General features: G+C 45.3%; 3 protein-coding genes across 5 annotated transcripts in view; 1 reads left to right on the forward strand and 2 right to left on the reverse strand.

Moving 5' to 3' along the window:
- The window catches only part of LOC103296766 (protein POLR1D), a 57,348-nt gene extending 50,890 nt beyond the window's left edge, over positions 1-6,458 (reverse strand). The window contains exon 1 of one of the 2 annotated variants that reach the window (XM_028128154.2): positions 6,379-6,458. In XM_028128154.2, the coding sequence (XP_027983955.1) occupies positions 6,379-6,404 (26 nt within the window). In that variant the 5' untranslated portion in view covers positions 6,405-6,458. The remainder of the gene's footprint in view (positions 1-6,378) is intronic. The other variant, XM_028128155.2, reaches the window with a different exon arrangement.
- On the reverse strand, positions 4,946-6,453 carry POLR1D (RNA polymerase I and III subunit D). Its single transcript, XM_008153378.3, has 2 exons — positions 6,379-6,453; positions 4,946-5,516 (listed from the first exon to the last, which is right to left on the reverse strand). Exons 1-2 carry the CDS (start codon positions 6,402-6,404, stop codon positions 5,141-5,143), a joined length of 402 nt encoding a protein of 133 aa, XP_008151600.1. The 5' UTR covers positions 6,405-6,453; the 3' UTR covers positions 4,946-5,140.
- A 1,257-nt stretch (positions 6,459-7,715) lies between the features above and the next one.
- Positions 7,716-19,358, forward strand: part of LNX2 (ligand of numb-protein X 2) — a 76,995-nt gene continuing 65,352 nt past the window's right edge. The window contains exon 1 of one of the 2 annotated variants that reach the window (XM_008153377.3): positions 7,716-7,956. The gene's annotated coding sequence lies outside the window, so the exon portion shown is untranslated. The remainder of the gene's footprint in view (positions 7,957-19,358) is intronic. The other variant, XM_054718738.1, reaches the window with a different exon arrangement.

Genomic DNA, 19,358 nt, shown 5'->3' on the forward strand with positions numbered 1-19,358 from the left:
ATTAACGATATAACAACAACTAACATTGATTGAGAGTATGCTATATGGGACAGATAATATCCTATATATCAGCAGAAATGATGGGCTGAATAATAGTTAATAGTATCCCAATCTTACTGACGAAGGACAAAGAGGTCAAACAGCTTGTCCAAGGATATATAGCTACAGTCTAGAGGCAAGATCCAAGCAATATGATTTCAATAGTGCAACCTGTTAGTCCCTACGCTATACTGCCTCAGTTATTTAGCCTGAAAAGATATGCAGGATCCCAAGCCCACCAACTTCTGCTTCTAAGAAAGATAGGCTTTTCTCAAAAATACAAAAAACACACACAAAACAGTCCCATTAAAATAAATTCCACTCCTAATACATATATATACTACCCAATTCAAAACTCCTACACAATATCCTAGTGTCCCAGACAGTAACTTAATATTCTTTTCTATAATTATTGGGTAAAAACATATGGATTAAAAATGTGATATAAATCTGGGTACTAATAAAGCCCACATATACACAATGCTGAGTTTGTTTCTTTAAAAAGGTTCATAATTTTGCTTTTTCTATGGTAAATAATCTAAGTTCATCTTTTAGAAAATTCTGAGCATATTCTTCTTTATGCTTGGTCTGTCTGTTATTTCTGTTCAAATGTCACCTATTCAGAAAGGCCTTCCTTAACTATTCAATCTCTCAGTGCCCTCTCACCCCCATCCTTCTTTTACTTCCCATTTATATCACTACCTTAAATTACATTATATATTTATGCACTTATTTCTATTAGAAAATAAACTGCATGTAGGCAATTTGTTTCTTTCTACATCCCTAAATGTTCCTGAATATATATGTACTCACTAATAATTTATGGATTGAGTAGATGAATGAAATGTTCTGAGAAGAGCAACTTGGTGAAGGCAGACAGCTCTAAGAGTCTGTCAGCTTACTGCCCTGACTGCCTCTTCCTATCCCCAATCTTCACATCTGCAACCCTGGATTAAAGTTCTTGTCTAAGATGTAAAGTCTTCTAACATGGGTGAGAGAAGGAGGTAAGAGTGGTTGCTCCCATTAGCAAGGACAGGCTGAGAACGAGATGGTATACTCCATCATTCTGGTTTGGGTCTTGAGGGGGTGGTAGGAAAATAAAGGGGTCAACGACATGGTTATGAGGCCATTTACAACACTTCTGTTACCTTTAACCATATATAGAATCTGTCTCCAAGTTATTTTAATTCTTTTTTAGCTTTCTGGTATTCATCCTTTTACCTCCATTCCTATAACGCGGCCTCCTTATATTACACCTGGACTGTTACATATGCCCAACTAACTGCTGTCTCCCAATGTTTCCTTCTACTCATCCATTATGCACAGGCACGGGATGAAAAAACAAAACCTTTATGGCATTCCCTAGCTCAAGAGTCTTTAATGGTTCATTTACACTGGGAAACAGGAAACTATTCATCTGCAGTGCCTAGCACAGTGGCTGGCTGAGGGGGTACTCATGAAACAATCATTCTTCAATAGTGTCTCTCACTGATACCATTCTATGTTCAGCACATAATACTCTATACTGAACATTAGGGCACTTCCTCACGAATGAAATCTGTTTTCTTTTTCATATATACAACTGTCTTCTCTCCAAAACCACATAGAGCTTTTCAGGACAGACTCATCTCTTATCTACACCATTTCTCAGGACTGTGCCGTGATTATGTACATATTTGTTGCATAGAGATCCACTAATTTAGGTTTGGAAGAAATTTCATTATGGAAAAAAAATACAAACCATACCTTAACCAAACTGGGATAGTTTGTAAAGTTTCAAATAGCAAACAAAACAACATTAAAAACTTTAGCTCAAAAGATTTGGGATCTTTATAAGTATTTGAAAGCACACTAGTGGACTTGAGTAAACTTCCTAGGATCTCAGTTGGAGGGATATTACAAAGATTGTCTTTGATTCTAAAATTATGCTAACCAAAATTGATGACTTTTGCCTAGTGATCTGGAGACTACAATCTCTCTTTTTTTAAATCTTCTCTCAAGGATATTTTTTCCATTGATTTTTTAGAGAGAGTGGAAGGGAGAAAGAGATAGAGAAATATTGATGTGAGACAGACACATTGATTGGTTGCCTCCCAAACACGCCCCGACCAGGGCTGGGAACAAACCCACAATACGGGTAGAGGTACGGGTATACTTGCCCTGGACCAGGAATCGAACCTGCGATCCTTCCGTCCACCGACTGATGCACTAACCAGTGAAAAAACCGGCCAGGGTATAACTACAATCTTAATAACTTGTTCAAGGGAAACAAAATGGTGGGCCATAGAACTTGATATGCTTTCATATTTCCTGAAATACAAGACAGTCTTTGGATCAGAATGATACTGAATGGACATTTTATATAGACACTTTTTTTTAAATCTCTACAGAGATTCTGTAGGCACTTGTGTGTTATACCAACTAATTAGAGCATTTAGATATTACAGCCATATGCAATTCATAATTTGTAAAGTGCTTTGAAAAATGGAAAGTGCTAGGTAAGCAAATTATTATATACTGGTGGCCCAGTGCACAGATTCGTGCACATTGAAAGGAAATTAATTAGGAGAAATGTTTTAATATCACTATTCACCCTTTCTCTGTAATAGAAGTGCGAGGAATCGGGCTCCCTCCTCTCTGGTTCTGGGGTGCGTCACCCAAGAACCGTTGCTGCCAAGTCACTGCAGCTCGGCAGCTCCTGCATTGAGCATCTTCCTCCTGGTGGTGAGTGAGCGTCACATCTACTGGCTGGTCAAACAGTTGCTTAGCCTTTTATTATCCTACTAGAGGCCCGCTGCATGAAGATTCGTGCAATAGACCTTCCTTCACCTGGCTGCCGGCACCAGTTTTCCTCCAGCACCGGGGACCCAGGCCTTGGCTCTGGCCACCACCTTCCACCTTCTTTCAGGGTCGGGGCTTGGACCCTGGCACCGCCATCCGCGATTGGGGCGCCGCTGCCACCCAGGTCCCTCAGTGATTGGAGCGGCGGCAGCGCCCGGGTCCCTCAGCAATGGGGGGCGGGGCAGCGCGTGGGGGCCGCCATCTTTGCTGGGTTAATTTGCATAGCACCCCTGATTGGCTGTGGGCGTAGCAAAGATACGGTCAATTAGCATATTACTCTTTTATTAGGTAGGATATAACAAAAGGCTAATATGCAAATCAACCAAACAGCAGAATGACCAGTAGCTATGACACACACTGACCACCAGGGGGCAGGCACTCAACGCAGGAGCTTCCCCCTGGTGGTCAGTGCACTCCCACAGGGGGAGCGCCGCTCAGCCAGAAGCTGGGCTCACAGCTGACAAGCACAGTGGCGATGGTGGGAGCCTCTCCTGCCTCCATGGAAGCACTAAGGAGGTCCGACTGACGGCTTAGGTCCGCTCCCCATAATTTCTGGAAGATCTTCACTGACTTCCACACCTAAAGTAGAATCTCCTCTCATGTTTTCTTTCTCTTCCTACCCCCACAAATACAATGTAAAATTTTTTTACTCCTTTTATAATGTATACTCCATAAGAATAAGACCTGTGTCTCATCCACTAGCATATCTATCCTAGGACCTGGTATATGCTAGGTGACCAATAAAAACAAAATATATTTATCTAAAGAAGTTGCATGTAGAAAATGCAGGTTCTTTAAAGGCTACATATCATAACTAGCTACATGGATTCATCTGGTATTTACTAATGGTCCACTACCTATTAGGCATTGTGCTACAAGTTGGTATAATGGTAGACAACATAAGCACTAATAATCACATAATAAATCCAAGACCAGGAAACAGTATAATGAAAGCGCAGGCAAGTACCCAAACTAGGATGGGGAGTCTTACATCTAAGTTCTTACCTACACTACAGTATGGCAGAAGTAAGAGTCCTCCAGGAAGAAGGAACAAAGCATAGAGTACTGGGGTGTGGGGTGCTCAGGTTCAAAGGTTGACAGACATTTAAGATAAATTAAGAATCAAGTTGGCATAGGATATGAATCAAGTTTGAAGAAATAAATAGGACAGCTTTTAGATGTGATTCACTGATATCTTATTTTTTTTTAAAAATATATTTTATTGATTTTTTACAGAGAGGAAGAGAGAGGGATAGAGAGTTAGAAACATCGATGATAGAGAAACATCGATCAGCTGCCTCTTGCACAACCCCTACTGGGGATGTGCCCGCAACCAAGGTACATGCCCTTGACCGGAATCGAACCTGGGACCATTCAGTCCGCAGGCCGACGCTCTATCCACTGAGCCAAACCGGTTTCGGCTGATATCTTATTTTTAAAAAGTCATTTTGGTCACATGGAATTTTCTTTCTTCCTGCCTTACTTTGTTTCAAATACTGCTTCTTTTATGTAACCATGGGCTATACTTAAGATACCTAAGGACTGAAAAGGTTATCTGGTCATCCCAGTAATCTTCCTCTCTAATAGAATTGAATTCTCTTGACTTACTTAGGTCAAAATAAAGCAGTAAACTGATATCTATCCTATAAATATGATGGAGCTTGATACTACCTAAAATTCTTATGTGAAACCAGAATTCTCAGTTTTTTCAAATAATTCCCCACCCTTACCCAATCTACCAATCACAGCAAAGAATTAATTTTCTCATGAATTATTAAAAAACATGTAGCAAGAAGCCAAGTTCTCCCCCCTACTTCCATCTTTCTTGCTCTCCCCCATCCCCCCCAAAAAACAACCAGAGTCTATCTGGGGTCATGCTTTACTGCACATCCCCCCCACCCCCCCCAATCACAGCCATGAATGCTTATTTTTTTTAATTCCCTTAATAATAGTCCTTGTCTAGGCCAATGCTTTTCTCATAGTTTCCTCACTTTCAATGTTGGCTCAATTAATAAATACCCCCCAAATAGTCAACCTTGTGGATCAAGGAACAGAAACCACTCAATTTAGTTTAAAGAGGGAATTTATTAGAATACAAAGGTTCTTGCAGGGATTTCCATAGCTGTAATGAGTTAATAGCTAGAATCACACCTTTCTGAAGGGCAGATCATGTTGTAATCATAAACTTCTATTTCTGGGTTTTGCAAGATCACGAAGATACTATCCCAGAGGATGTTCCTCCCTCTACAATGCACAGGGACTAGAATGTGGATTCATTTCTGCTTGCTTTTTGGTCCTTATATTCCTTTATGCTGGCCTCAAACTTGTCAAGCACATGCTGGCAGACATTCATGAGCTCATTCAGGCCTCTCTGAAATGGCTCAACAGCTGGAAGAGCACCTCGAGTCTGAATTCGTAAGTTAATTTTACTCTCTGAAGGATGGGTTGTAGTGTAACCACAAAACTCCACTTCCGGGTTCTTCATGATCATGTAACGAAGAGAATTTCCTAGGGTATGGTCCTCCTCGTGCAAAACAAATGTCACACAGTGTCTATCTGTTCCAGCTGCCTGGACCATTTCCAGAGCTGTCTTCCTCTCGCCTTCAGCCATTGAGGTCTTCAATCCAGACATTTTTCTACGTACATATTTTTTATAAAAATGAGATCATACTGAATATGGTTTTGTAACTAGCTTTTTCATTTACTATATCACAATTGCAACACATTAATACTCGATGCACTCCAATTACATAAAACTATTAGCATTAGCCCCTTACTTTCCTGCTTCCACATTTTCTATCAATAAATACCTAATTTATTGCCTCCAGTTTCTCCCTAGTCCATTTGACCATCTACCTACATGGCCAAAGGGGAGTTTTCTTAAAACACAAACTTAAATGTTTGCTAACATATTCTTTTGATAGAATCACAAGAAATGATAGGATTAGAATAGGGTAGCCTTGCAAGAGAATGAAAAGGGAGTTGGAAGGCGTAGAGAAACAGATTATTATAAAATTAGAGGCTACAGATGATTAACGTGCAGGCCCAACTATGGCTTCCATTTGGAGGAGGTAAGGAAACTAGAGTGGTAAGTCTGAGAGGAGTGGGGCAGGCAGAAGGGAGAAAGAGAACTGAGCACAGAGGAGGGCGCTGGGCCACAGTCCAGGGGCGGAGGCCTGGTGTGTGATTTCACAGTGAGCTCATTTGCTCGTGCTGTTCTAACTGGGGATGGGCAGTTTGGGGATTTCTCACAACTTGCCTTCCTCCGTGGTATCGAGTGTTCTGAGCGTTTCTATTCAAACACATCTGTCTCCTCTCCTTTTCCTCCCTCCCGCCCGGGCGCCCATTCCTCTCTCGTCCCCTGCCTTCCCCGTCAGGCCTGGACGCCGAGGCTGAGACCCGGCCGGCCACGGGCCATCCTCGGCCGCGGGCTCCGGCGCCGGAGCGGCTCGCTCCTCCCGCCCGCTCCCTCCGCCCGGCCGCCTCCTGGGCCGTTACCTCTCCAGCTCTTGGTCCTCTTCCATCGCGGGCACGGCTCCCAGGGTATTCAGGTGCAGCGGGCGGACGGGACGCTCTGCGCCATATCGCGGAACGTGCGCGAGAAGCAGGAAGGAAGGAACAACCGACCGACAGAGGAGCGGAAGACGGAAGGAGGGAGGAGGAGCCGCCGCGGCGCCACAGGCCCCGCCCACACCGCTCCCCGCCCCCCCCCCCCCCCCCCCCCCCGGCGCGAGGAGGGCGGGGCCGGGCCCCTGCGGTTCCCCGGAGCTCCGCGAGCAAGTTCAGCCGCAGAGCTAGCGGGGCAGGTGGGGCCGGGCTCCCGCCCCACCCCGAGGCCGAGACGGCCCTGTGGGCGCTTGAACCCAGCCCTTGGCCCCCTGCCCCCGGTGTAGGCGAGGGGGGCGCGGCCCACCTGCCTCCCCCAAATCGCCTTCCTACTTAGGGCCCAACTCCGGCTTCTTTTGGACTTGGCGGCCGGCTAGACCTGCGGGGGACGGGGTTACTCTCGCGCAGGACCCCAGCCCTTGGGGGGCTTTCCTGGAACGTCGGGTTAAATTATAGTTGATAACACATCGTAATAAATTTCACAGTAGAATAGGACAGGTTGAAGACGATATTCGTCTCAAGGAGGATCTTTACACATCTCAGCTGGGTCAGAGGACAAGCGTTTGTCTTGATCTTTTGGGGGGAAAGGGAGAGTTTGGGAGGAAACTTTCCCCTCCCATCCCTTCTCTCCTGGGATCTTTTCCACCCCTGGAGGACGTGCTCCCTCGCTTTGGACTTCCTTTCCCTTGACCCCCTTGGCTTCTTCAACCTCTTCACCTTTGTTCTCAGGTTTCCCCTCCCCGCCTCGGCAACCTTTCCAGCCGGACTCGCTCTCCGTCCCCCCAGTTACTCTTCGCTAACAGTCTTCCCTTCCTCGCTCTCCCGCTCCCCTCGCCCTCCTCCTTCCGGCCAACCCCGGTCCCTACCACCCCGCCCAGCTGTCCTTTCGCCCAGCACACCTACATTTCTGCTTCCCTGTGCCACCTGTTCTTCCTGAATTCCCCTAGATCTTCACGGCCTCCCCGCGCTACCCAGTGCCCCTCGCGGCCTCGGCCGAGAGCGCAGAGACACTTCCAGAGCCGGTCTCAGCGCGGTGATCCGGAGAACCCCGGCGAGAGCGGGCGGGGGCGGTAGGCGGCGCGGGGCGGAGTGGGCTCACTCTAACTAGGGAGTGACGGCTCTGGCCTGGCCCGCCCCCCGAGTCCTCGGATAGGCGGATCCTCTCTCTGTCCCGCCCCCTCCCGCCCTGCTCTGCTGCCAATTGGTCCAGGTGCGTGTCGGGTTGGGCGGCTGGGCCCTGGCGTTTCCCCCCCGGGAAGGCAGCAGGGGCGGTTGAGAAGTGAAGTCTTAGCCAGAGTTTGCTTCTTGCCAGGAAATCTGCAGCGGCCGCGGCGGCGGTGGCGGCGGCGGTTCCCGGCCGAGCGGAGGCCGCCTCGCTCCCGGCTCCGTCAGCGGGCCCAGGAGAGCGAAGCGGGCGCTGGGCTGCGGCGCCCGGAGCCGGTGCGCGCCCCGGACAGCCGCGCTTTCCCAGTGAGTAACTTTGTCTGGACCGCGTCGCTCCGCGCACTCCCGCCGCGTCCCGGGCTGCCGCCTCAGGTGCGGGCGTCGGTGGGGTGTTGGGGCGCCGCTGCGCCTGGGAGGCGGCCGGAGCGGCGCCGCGGCGGTCCTCCACCGCTCCCCGTCTGTCTGGTCCCGGCTGCGGAGGAACGTGGACCCTGTGGGGCTGGCCGCGCCTGTCCGGGGCGGGAGGGACCAGCTGCCCTGCGCCCAGTGCCCGCCGCCCGGCAGGCGCCTGGGAGAGGCGGGCGGCCCCCGACTGTGACCGTTTGGTGGTTCTGGCGGCGGTGTTGCTGATCTTTGCGCCCTTTGCTTTTTTAGGGAGGGGAGAGATGGGGGTGGATCTTGGTTCCCGCGTGTATGTTTTCATGAGTAAGAGTGGCACTAGCCGCCTTACATTGGGTCTTGTCACCTGGAAAGGAATGGGAAGAGACCATATCCTCCATCCCAGCCTGTTGCCTGTAAATCTCACCTTATTCTTTTTTCTTAAAAAACAAAAGAAAACCACAAACTTGATTGTTGAAAGTATTACAGATGTCCCCCACTTCCCCCCATTAACCCCCTCCACCCCTCATCGCCCCCCCTCCAGGCCTTCATCACACTGTTGTCTGTGTCCATGGGTTATGCATATATGCATCTAAGTTCTTTGGTTAATTTCTTCCAGTCCTCCCCTCTTCCCTCAGAATCCTCAGTCGGTTCCATGCTTCTGTGTCTCTGGATCTGTTTTGTTCAATCAGTTTATTTTGTTCATGAGAAACCACATGTGAGTGAGATCCTGTGATACTTGTCTTTCTCTGACTGGGTTATTTTTCTTAGCATAATGCTCTCCAGTCCCCCTCCATGCTGTCTCAAAGGGTAAGAGATCCCCCCTTTTTGTGTGTGTGTGGTTTTTTTTACAGCTGCATAGTATTCCATGGTGTAAATGTACCACAGCTTTTTTATCCACTCATCTGCTGATGGGCACTTGGGCTCTTTCCAGATTGTAAATTGTGCTGCTATGAACATAGGGGTGCATATATTCTTTCTGATTGGTGTTTTGGGTTTCTTAGGAAATATTCCCAGAAGTGGGATCACTGGGTCAAATGCAGTTCCATTTTTAGTTTTTTGAGGAAACTCCATACTGTTCTCCACAGTGGCTGCACCAGTCTGCATTCCCACCAGCAGTGCACTAGGGTTCCCTTTTCTCCACATCCTGCCAGCACTTGTCATTCATTAATCTGTTGATAGTAGCCATTCTGTCACCTTACTCTTTAGGCAGGAGAAGGTGGTAGAGAGATTTAACATCTTCTACACCAGGAGAAGGGGATTTCAAAATATGGAGCTTGGTTTGGAAGCAGTTGCACACAAAGCACCTTTCAGGAAATACATCGCTCACTCTGCAAAGCTTTATGCCCTGTTTTGGCTAAGGACTTTCGACTTATGTGTACTGTTTCTGCTGGTATTTCAGTTAACAAATAATGCTATGAATCAAGACATCATATCTGCCAGGAGCTACTGTACACTCTTGCATGGACTGGGCTTAACTGTATAGATGTTTCTTTTTAAGTCACAGAAACCAGAAATGAGGTTGAGTGAAAAGCAATGATGAGCTCTGGTATAGGGGAACTGCCTGCACTTTAAAATTTCCCGTTCTTGCCGAGTAGTACTTATTTGTAAACTGGCTTTCATTTCCAGGACAGACTTTGGTTTTTATTTTTTTCTTGAATGTACTGTGACACAGCACTAAGTTGGACCTCAGTAGTTCAATTTTATTTACTTTAATTAATTTGATTCCTATCTCCATGCCCCTTTCAAAAATGGACTTTGAGCTAGTATCCTTTTTGGCCTGTCAAAGCTTTGTTATGCAATGAATAACAAAGTTTTGCCTTTTTATTTTTTTAAATTGATTTCAGAGAGGAAGGGAGAGAGATAGAAACATCAACGATGAGAGAGATTCATTGATTGGCCGTCTCCTGCACTGTCTCCCACTGGGGTGGGGGGGAATCAAGCCCGAAACCCAGGCTTGTGCCCTTGGCTGGAATCAAACCTGAGACCCTTTAATCCACAGGCTGACGCTCTATCCACTGAGCCAAACCAGCTAGGACAGTGGTCGGCAAACTCATTAGTCAACAGAGCCAAATAGCAACAGTACAACGATTGAAATTTCTTTGGAGAGCCAAATTTTTTAAACGTAAACTTCTTCTAACGCCACTTCTTCAAAATAGACTCGCCCAGGCCGTGGTATTTTGTGGACGAGCCACACTCAAGGGGCCAAAGAGCCGCATGTGGCTCGCGAGCCGCAGTTTGCCGTCCACGGAGCTAGGGCAAAGTTTTGCCTTTTAAGTTTGTCCAAGTCACACATGTGAGTTTTTCCATAGGGATAAAATGTAGGCCAAATCAGCACAAAAGTAAAATCATACTACTTTTAATTTGGCCCACTTGTGTGTTAACATTCCTAATTCTGTATCTTGTTCCTCTCCTTTCCTCATCAAGTTAAATATTTTTCATTATTTATTCATTCAGCAAATGGTAGAGTGCCTACTGCATGCCAGGCATTGATGGCAGGAGTCAGCTTTTGCCCTGAGTTGCTGAAGTCTCATTTGGAAGCTGATCCATACCTCTATTCCACTGGCTGCCTGAAAGTAATTTGAGCATAGCGCTGTGGGAACTTAAGAGGAAGCATTTCTGCCTGGAGTTTGTTAGGGAAAGGCCACACATAGTCAAAATCGTACTTCAGATTGGTGTGGAATTTTGCCAGGGACATTCTAAGCAGAGAGACTAACATATAGGGTATAGGGTATTGCACGATGAGATCTGCATGTGGTTAATCTGGCAGGAGCACACAGTGTCTGGGGTTGGTGTGGTAGTCAGGGGCTGGTGTATTACTCATTTCAGAGCGCTTTGTCTTGCTCACAGCAGACACTCAAATATTTATTGAACTGAATTGAACAGAAACATGAAGGATTTTGTCTGCCAAATTAAGAAAATTGGACTTTAATCAGGAGAATGTCATGATGACATTTGTGTTCCAGAAAGGTATCTGCAGCAGTGGAGAATAGTGAGGTCCAGATGGGGGTTAAGGAGACAAAATAGGAGCTGTTACACTATAGGTGGTAAGTGCTCAGGGCTTCTCGATTCACATTGTCTTGTTTTGAATCTGGCTGTGTCACTCTCTAGTACAGGCGTCCTCAAACTATGGCCCGCGGGCCACATGCGGGTGTTTTTGCCGTTTTGTTTTTTTACTTCAAAATAAGATATGTGCAGTGTGCATAGGAATTTGTTCATAGTTTTTTTTAAACTATAGTCCGGCCCTCCAACGGTCTGAGGGACAGTGAACTGGCCCCCTCTTTAAAAAGTTTGAGGACCCCTGCTCTAGTAACCTCTTTTTTTTCCTTAGGTTCTTCATTTCATAGGGTTTGGGGGATGAAGCTTGGAAAAACATGTATATTACTTAGAATAATGCTTGGCACATGCTGGTAAATGTGAGTTGTTATTCTGTGTGCAGGCAGTGGAAGTACAAATGATGTGTCTTTTGGAGGTATATTGGTTGGATTAGGTAAGTGACTGGATATGATTAATGAGAGAGGGATGGCTTCTAGGTTTTTTGAGTGGAGGCATTGGAGTGTACTGGTTAAGTTTGCTGTGGAATCAGAACAAGGGTTAAATTCTGTTACCCTCAGAATTACCATCCTGACTGAGTGTTGGTTTCCTAATGTTTCAGAAATGATCATAGTACCTGTCTAGTAGGTTTTGAAGATCAAATGAAATTATGCATGTAATGCCCTTGGCAGAGTACCTAGTACATTACAAGAGCTCAATAAATATTAGTTGTTTCTTTAGTGATGACGACATTAGTGAGCTAATGGAATGTTAGAAGATATGAGAAGGAGCAGTTAAAAACAATTGGTGGTAGGAGTGGGGAAGGGAAGATAAATTAGTTTTGGACCAACCCAGTCAGCTGCTAATGGGTGGTTGAGGTGTCTGTGATGAAGTTGTTGGATAGATGTATCCAACAGGATCTAGGAAAGAATGGAAAGAAAAAAAATAAAGCCTTTGTGGGTTTGGTATGCTTTCTGGAAGATTTGGGGAAAAGGGAGTCAGAGAAGTGGTTTATGCTATAGCAATACCAGGAGTGTTGATTTTGAATATTAGGCATCTCTAAAATCTTTAAGGTCCATTTGGCCACCATCACAGGGGAACTCCAGGCTCATATAATCTGATTGGTTCTGTGCCTTTCTCCCTTCTTCTTTCTCTCCTTTCTGATTGCCCCCCAAAAATCCTTTTTTTTTTTTTTTTAAATGCAGAGACATTTAACTTTTCTTTGCATATGGGGCAAAAGTTCACTCCAGGCCCACCTTCCCATATCACAATCCAATAAGGTTTCTAGAAGAATCAAAGGTCACATTTTATAGGTTCCATACTACTTAGGAAGCTGTGTTGGTTGAAAACAAAAGTGTATACCTATGTATGATATATTTGTGCACATAGATACGTATGTATGTATTAGTGTGATAGGGAGAAACAGACTTGTTTAGGGAATTTGCTTCCTGCAGAGTTGAAGTGACAATAGCTGTGTCATAAGTTTGTCCTCTCTTGGGTATTAGTAAATCTCCAGAGTGGGGTCTCTGGTGTCTTGATAAGAAAAGCTGAAAAGAAAGGAGCAGAAGTGTTGTGGGCAGAGAGGGTTAAGCATACTTCACACCTATATCTTTCCAGGCTCGAGACTTAGGACTATTACTTCTGGCAATAAGAATCCATCAGTGGAAAAATTATGTAATGGAAAAATGATTTTTTCTCAAAATTAGACTGGGTAGGAGAAATGAGAATAGAAACAAATGCAGAAAATAGGCAATAGTAAAAGTATAAGTATATACAATATATATAAGTATACTACTATATGTAATATACATATATGCTTATATGTATAAGTATACTGTAAACAGTGTTATCTACTTAAAAACATACCACTTTCATATGTAAAACAAATGGAATTTTAATTTTTGTCTTTATTAAAATGATAATCTGAGTTCTTTTAAATAACAAATTGCCTTGGAAACCCTAGTACACTGCTGGTGGGAATGCAGACTGGTGCAGCCAGTATGGAAAACAATATAGAGTTTCCTAAAAAAAAAAATTAAATATGGAACTGCCATTTGACCCAGTGATCCCACTTCTAGGAATATATCCTAAGAAACCTGAAATATAAATCAGAAAGAATGTATGCACCCCTATGTTTATAGCAGTGCTATTTACAATAGCTAAGATCTGGAAACAGCCCAAGTGCCCATCAGTAGGTGAGTGGATAAAAAAGCTGTGGTACATTTATACCATGGAGTACTATGCAGCAATACAAAAGAAGAATCTCTTACCCTTTGAGACAGCATGGAGAGACCTGGAGAGTATCATGCTAAGTGAAATAAGTCAGTCAGAGAAAGACAAGTATCACATGATCTCACTCACATGAAATTGAAGTAACAAAATAAACTGATGAACGGAGTGGATCCAGAAATGGATCGATGTGGAAGCATGGAACAGGGTGGGGAATCTGGGAGGGAAGGTGGGGGAGGGTGGATGGGTGGGAGGTAATCAACCAAGGACCTTATATGCATACTAGAGGCCCAGTGCATGAATTCGTGCATGGGTGGGGTCTGGCCAGTCCCGCAATGGGGGCCGATCAGGGGCGGGGCTGGCCAGGGGGAGGGGCCGTGGGAGGTTGGCCGGCCTGGTCCCCGATTTGGGAAGGGGGCCGGGGAGGGGGGAGCCGCCACCCATTCAGCCGGTTGTCCGGCAGCAGTGCGCGTCAAAGCTACTGGTCGTTCCAGTCGTTCCGGCATTCCAGTCGCTTGTCTTTTGTGTATGTAGATATGTGTGGCCCATGGACACAGACAATGGGGCAGTGAGGTCCTGGGGCAGGAAACAGAGGCAGGCTGGAGGGAGTCAATGGGGGGAAAAAGGAGACATATGTAATACTTTCAACAATAAAGAATTATTTAAAAACAAACAAAAAAACAAATTGCCGTAAAATGTGTAATAGGGGCCACTGCAAAAAATGTTATAACCAAGTTATGAGGACCTATGTAAAACAAAGTGTGCTTGGCTATAATAAAGCTTCCAAAGGACCTATTAGCCATTATTTTATTTTTAGTTAAAAGTAAAGCAAGTCTAGGAAATATTAATACCCCTATCACCTACTTCCTTCCCCCAAATTGGGATTAGGCAACCAATCTGAAAAATTAATCCTTTATCAGAATTCTTAATTCTGTTCAATTAAACTGTATAAATAACTATTGAACAATAAATTGGAGTCCTTCACTTATACATTATTTCTTTATTGTATTGTGACCATTACCACTTCCACATGATTTTAATGTTTGAACTTTGATTTTCAATGTACTTATATTCATGGAATACCTAAGCATCCATGATGTGGTCAACCCTGGGCTATGTGGAACACAAAAGATCGTCTCTGCCCTTGTGGAACTTGAAATCTTAAAAACGTTCAGTCAAAGAGTTAAGCATTTGCAGTAGGGTGACTAATACACTTGATTTCTAGTACCTTAGCTCTTCAACTCCAGTGACCTTCACTTCTGCTGTATTTTAACATTCCCCAAAATTTTCCACAATAGAAATGTTAAATTTGTATATCCTGCCCTGTGACCACATCCTCCTGTCCTTCTAGCTCCCTCACACCCACACTTTATATTACAACACCCTTCCTTTTGACAAAGACATCTTGCCAGTCCTTTATTGCATCCCCACTTCCTGTTAACCTGTTGCATTTACATTTATTGGCCTTGAGTTATTCCCTGTCCAATTTGAATTCTTTGTTAAGCACTTTCACTGGTACCTTTGCCTCTCTTGAACTTGTTTTTGTGCTGTGCCTGCCAGAAAACATCCCTGATTAACTCTGCTTCTCCTGCTTCTTTCCCTGAGGTGCTTTGGTAGCACCATTAAAAGGCCAGACCTTCGCCCTGGCCAGTGTGGTTCAGTGGGTTGAACGTCTTCGAATGCACTGAGAGGTCACCAGGTCAGGGGACATGACGGATTATGGGCTCTCTCCCTAGTTGGGGGCATGGAGGAGGCAGCTGATCCATGTTACTCTCTCTCATAGGTGTTTCTCTCTCCCTCTCCCTTCCTCTATCTCTGACATCAGTAAAAACATATTTTTTTTTTTAAAAAAAAGGCCAGACACTTAATGTAGATAATTGGCTCTCAAACAACCAACCATTCCCCCATTCCCCTCAGTCAGCTAGTGCTAAGAATACTGGAGTGTCCTTATAGAACTTACAATCTAGAGGAGATAGACATTCATCAAATATTAGCACACATTACTAGTATAGTTACAAAACATGGTAAGTGCTTTGAAGCAATAGTATGGGACAATGTTGTCCAGTACTAGTCACTAGCACATGTGTCTATTGAAATGTGTCTCATCCCAACTGAGGTGTGCTGTAAGTGTAAAATACACACCAAATTTTGTAGACTTTATATCCCCAAAAGGTAAAATATCTCAATAATCTATAATAATAAAAGCATAATATGCTAATTAGACCAGACAGCCGAATCACCTTCAGGACATCGTTCCAGACGTCCTTCCAGACGAAGACAGGGCAGTAGGGGCTGAGGCAGAGGCAGTTAGGGGCAATCAGGCAGGCAGGCAGAGTGGTTAGGGGCGATTAGGCAGGCAGGCAAGCAAGGTGCTTAGGGGCGATCAGGCAGGCAGGCAGAGTGGTTGGGGCAATCAGGCAGGAAGGCAGAGTGGTTAGAGGTGATCAGGCAGGCTGGCGAGTGGTTAGGGGCAATCAGGCAGGCAGTCAGAGTGGTTAAGGGGCAATCAGGCAGGCAGGCAGGCAAGTGGTTAGGGGTGATGAGGCAGGCAGGCAGAGTGGTTAGGCGTGATCAGGCAGGCAGGCAGGTGAGCGGTTAGGAGCCAGAGGTCCCGGATTGTGAGAGGGATGTCTGACTGCTGGTTTAGGCCCAATCCCTGGAGTTGGACATCCCCCAGGGGGTCCCAGGTTGTGAGAGGTTGCAGGCTAGGCTGAGGGATTCCCCACCTCATGCACGAATTTCGTGCACCAGGCCTCTAGTTTTTATATATGAAGTGATAATATTCTGGATATATTAGGTAAAATAAAACGTTAAAAATAATCCAGTAGTTTTATTTTTTTAAAATATGACTACTAGCCTGGCCAGCGTGACTCAGTAGTTGAGCATTGACCTATGAGCCAAAAGGTCATAGTTCAATCCAGCCAGGGCACCTACTCGGGTTGCGGTCTTGATCCCCAGTGTGGGGCATGCAGGAGGCATCTGATCAATGATTCTCTCTCATCATTGATGTTTCTGTCTCTCTCCCTCTTTCTTCCTCTCTGAAATCAGTAAAAATATATTTTTTAAAATATGGCTATTAGAACGATTAAAATGACATGTGGCCACATTCTATTTCTGTTAACAGTGCTGGCATAGGGTGTTGTCCACGGAGCAGGGTGTCACTGAGGCCTTCCCTGAGGAAGTTGTGTTTGAACAGATCTGTCTGGCTGAGGAGGTGTTGAACAGGTAAACCCTCCTCAGAGGAAGCAGTCAGAAGCGGATGGCACTTTGAGGGAGGGTGAGAAGCTGGTGGGAGAGAGCTGGGAGAGATTGGCCAGGGAGGTAGACAAGGCCTTTTTGGGCCTAATAAGGATTTTGTTCTTTATCACTCATAGATTATTCCAAACCTTCATCATTTACAGACCCTTTTATCCAACCCAGATTTTTTGTATAGTCTGTAGGTAATCTAGTCGCTTCATGATCTGGTTTGATTTCTCAGATTTCTGTCCCTCCCCTCCTTAACTTACCTATTATCAGTTTCAGATCTGTTGAAGTCTAGCTATTCCACATGTGCCCTTGATCTCATCCTTCAAAGTCTCTTTCAGGAGAGGCTTCATTAATTAACTCCCTTCTGTATTTAATCCCTTTCTCCTCACTGGCTTTTTCATACTAGTCTATAAGTCCTTTGACCTTGCATTACCCTCAAGTTACTGTTCTTGAAGCATAACAAAAATATTTTTAAATTTAATATTTATATTTAAAGCAGTTTATTAAAGCTGTATTAACAGGTAGTCAGTATAAAAGTATTAATAAGATATTTGACTTTTTCATATTAAGTATTTGAAATCTGGTTATATTTTATACTTATAGCATATCTCAGTACAGGTGCTAAAGTGTCAGTGGTTAAAATAAAAAGAATCTTGTCAAAATAATTTAACAGAAAAATATTTTTCACTGCTCCAGGTTCTTTTTGTTGTGGTAAAAAGCATGTAACATAGAATTTACCATCTTCACTATTTTTACGTATATATCTCAGTGGTATTAAGTATATTCACATTGCTGTGCAACAGATCTCCAGAACTTTCTCATCTTGCAAAACTGAAATTCTGTATCTATTAAACAACAACCCCCATTTCTTCTTCCCCTTAGTCCCTGATAACCACCATTCTACTTTCTATTTCTATGGATTTGATTAATTTAGATACTTCATATAAGTGAAATGATACAGTATTTGTCTTTTTATGTCTGGCTATTTCACTTAGTGTGATGGCCTCAAGGTTTATCTATGTTGTAGCATGTGACAGGATTTCTTTCCTTTGTAAGGCTGAATAATATTCCATTGTATTTATACATTGGAATATACATTTTGTTTATCCATTCATCTCTAGATGAGCATTTGGATTGCTTCCACCTCATGGCTATTATGAATAGTGCTGCTGTGAACATAGGTGTGGGAATCTCTTTGGGAACCTGCTTGGAATTCTTTCCATTATATACTGAGAAGTGCTTTTGCTGGATCATATTGTAGTTCTTTTTTTTTTCTTTTTTTTTCTTTCTTTTTTTTTCTCTTTTTTTCTTTTTGTAGTTCTTTTATTAAATTTCTTGAGAACCTCTATATTGTTGTCCATAGCAGCTGCATATTTTACAATCTCACTAACAGTGCATAAGGGTTCCAATTTCTCTACATTCTTACAAACACTTGTTATTTCCTGTTGTTGTTTTTCTTTAAAGTTGCCATCCTAACAGGTTTGAGATGATATCTCATTGTATCAGATTTGCATTTATCTGACGATTAGTGATGTTGAACATCTTTTCATTATGGTTGTGGGCCATTTATAGATCATCTTTGGAGAATGTCTCAGTTGGCATATTTTGAAATTGGGTTATTTGATTTTTGTTGTTGATTCATAGGAGTTATTTATATACTAGAGGCCCGGTGCATGAAATTTGTGCACAGATGCGGTCCCTAGGCCAGGCCGGTGATCGAAGCACAAGTGTCTGGCACGGAAGGGCAGGTCCCAGCTGACCTCTGGACCCTGGGCAGCACCTGGGCCCCAGGGCTCCCATGCACCCCCCGCCCCCTACCTGAGTCATGGCGCCCGAGTCCCCACGCAGAGATGTGGTGAGCGCAGCCGGATGCTGTGGGCCGGGGCTCAGCGTGGGCCTCTGGGCTGTCCAGTGGCGCTGCACGGAAGGCAGGTGGGCAGCACGCTCTCTCCCAGCTAGCCTCACAGACTGGCTCCTGCACAAACCCTTGGGGAGCCCAACTGGACCCTGCGGTTCCAGCGGCTGTGGCCCGGCTCACCCAGAAGAGGCCGTGCGGGTTTAGGGTGGGCTCCTTGCAGGTGCCTGGCACATGAGCGCGGGGGCTTCCCCGGCTTGCGAGCCCTGGTGTCCCAAAGGAGGGTAGCAGGGGGAATGAGAGTGAGCTCGGGGCGGACAACCTGCATTCTCACCGCACCTCCGTCCCTGTCACGCCTGCTCCCAGATAGCCGGCGAGAGGTCGCAGCCCCTCCACCTGGGTGCTGTGGGAGGTTGGTTGCCACCACCCACCCCCAGTTCCCCGTCCCAGCCTGGGGCATGGTCCCAATTGGGCGATCAGGGCCTGCCGGCCACTGGTCGCCGTCTGCGGGGTGATTGGTTGGGGTTGGGACCCCGCCCGGCTCCCTCAGCACCTGGGAGCCTGGCCACAGCCCTGCTCGCCGCCGCTGGTTGCTGTCTGTGGGGTGATTGGGCCCCTTGCTCGCACCCGCCTTGGCTTGGCACTGCCCACTCACCTGCTCCATGGTCCCGCTCTCGTCGGGGCCCATCGGGGCCGGCAGTACCTCCACAGCTGCCCGCTGCCAGCTCCGCGTCACCAACACGTGCTATGTTCCGCTCTGCCTCCTGGTGGTCAGTGAGCAGTCAGACTCCTGTTTGAACTCCCGGGCGAGGGGACAATTTGCATATTAGGCTTTTATTATATAGGATTCTGGATAAACCCCTTATCAGATATACTATTTACAAGTATTTTTTTCCCATTTGCACTTTGTTGATTATGTCCTTTGATGTGAAGTTTTAATTTGATATAATCCCATTTGTCTATTCTT

The sequence above is a fragment of the Eptesicus fuscus genome, chromosome 7, assembly GCF_027574615.1.
Source record: "Eptesicus fuscus isolate TK198812 chromosome 7, DD_ASM_mEF_20220401, whole genome shotgun sequence".
In the NCBI taxonomy this organism is placed as follows: domain Eukaryota; kingdom Metazoa; phylum Chordata; class Mammalia; order Chiroptera; family Vespertilionidae; genus Eptesicus; species Eptesicus fuscus.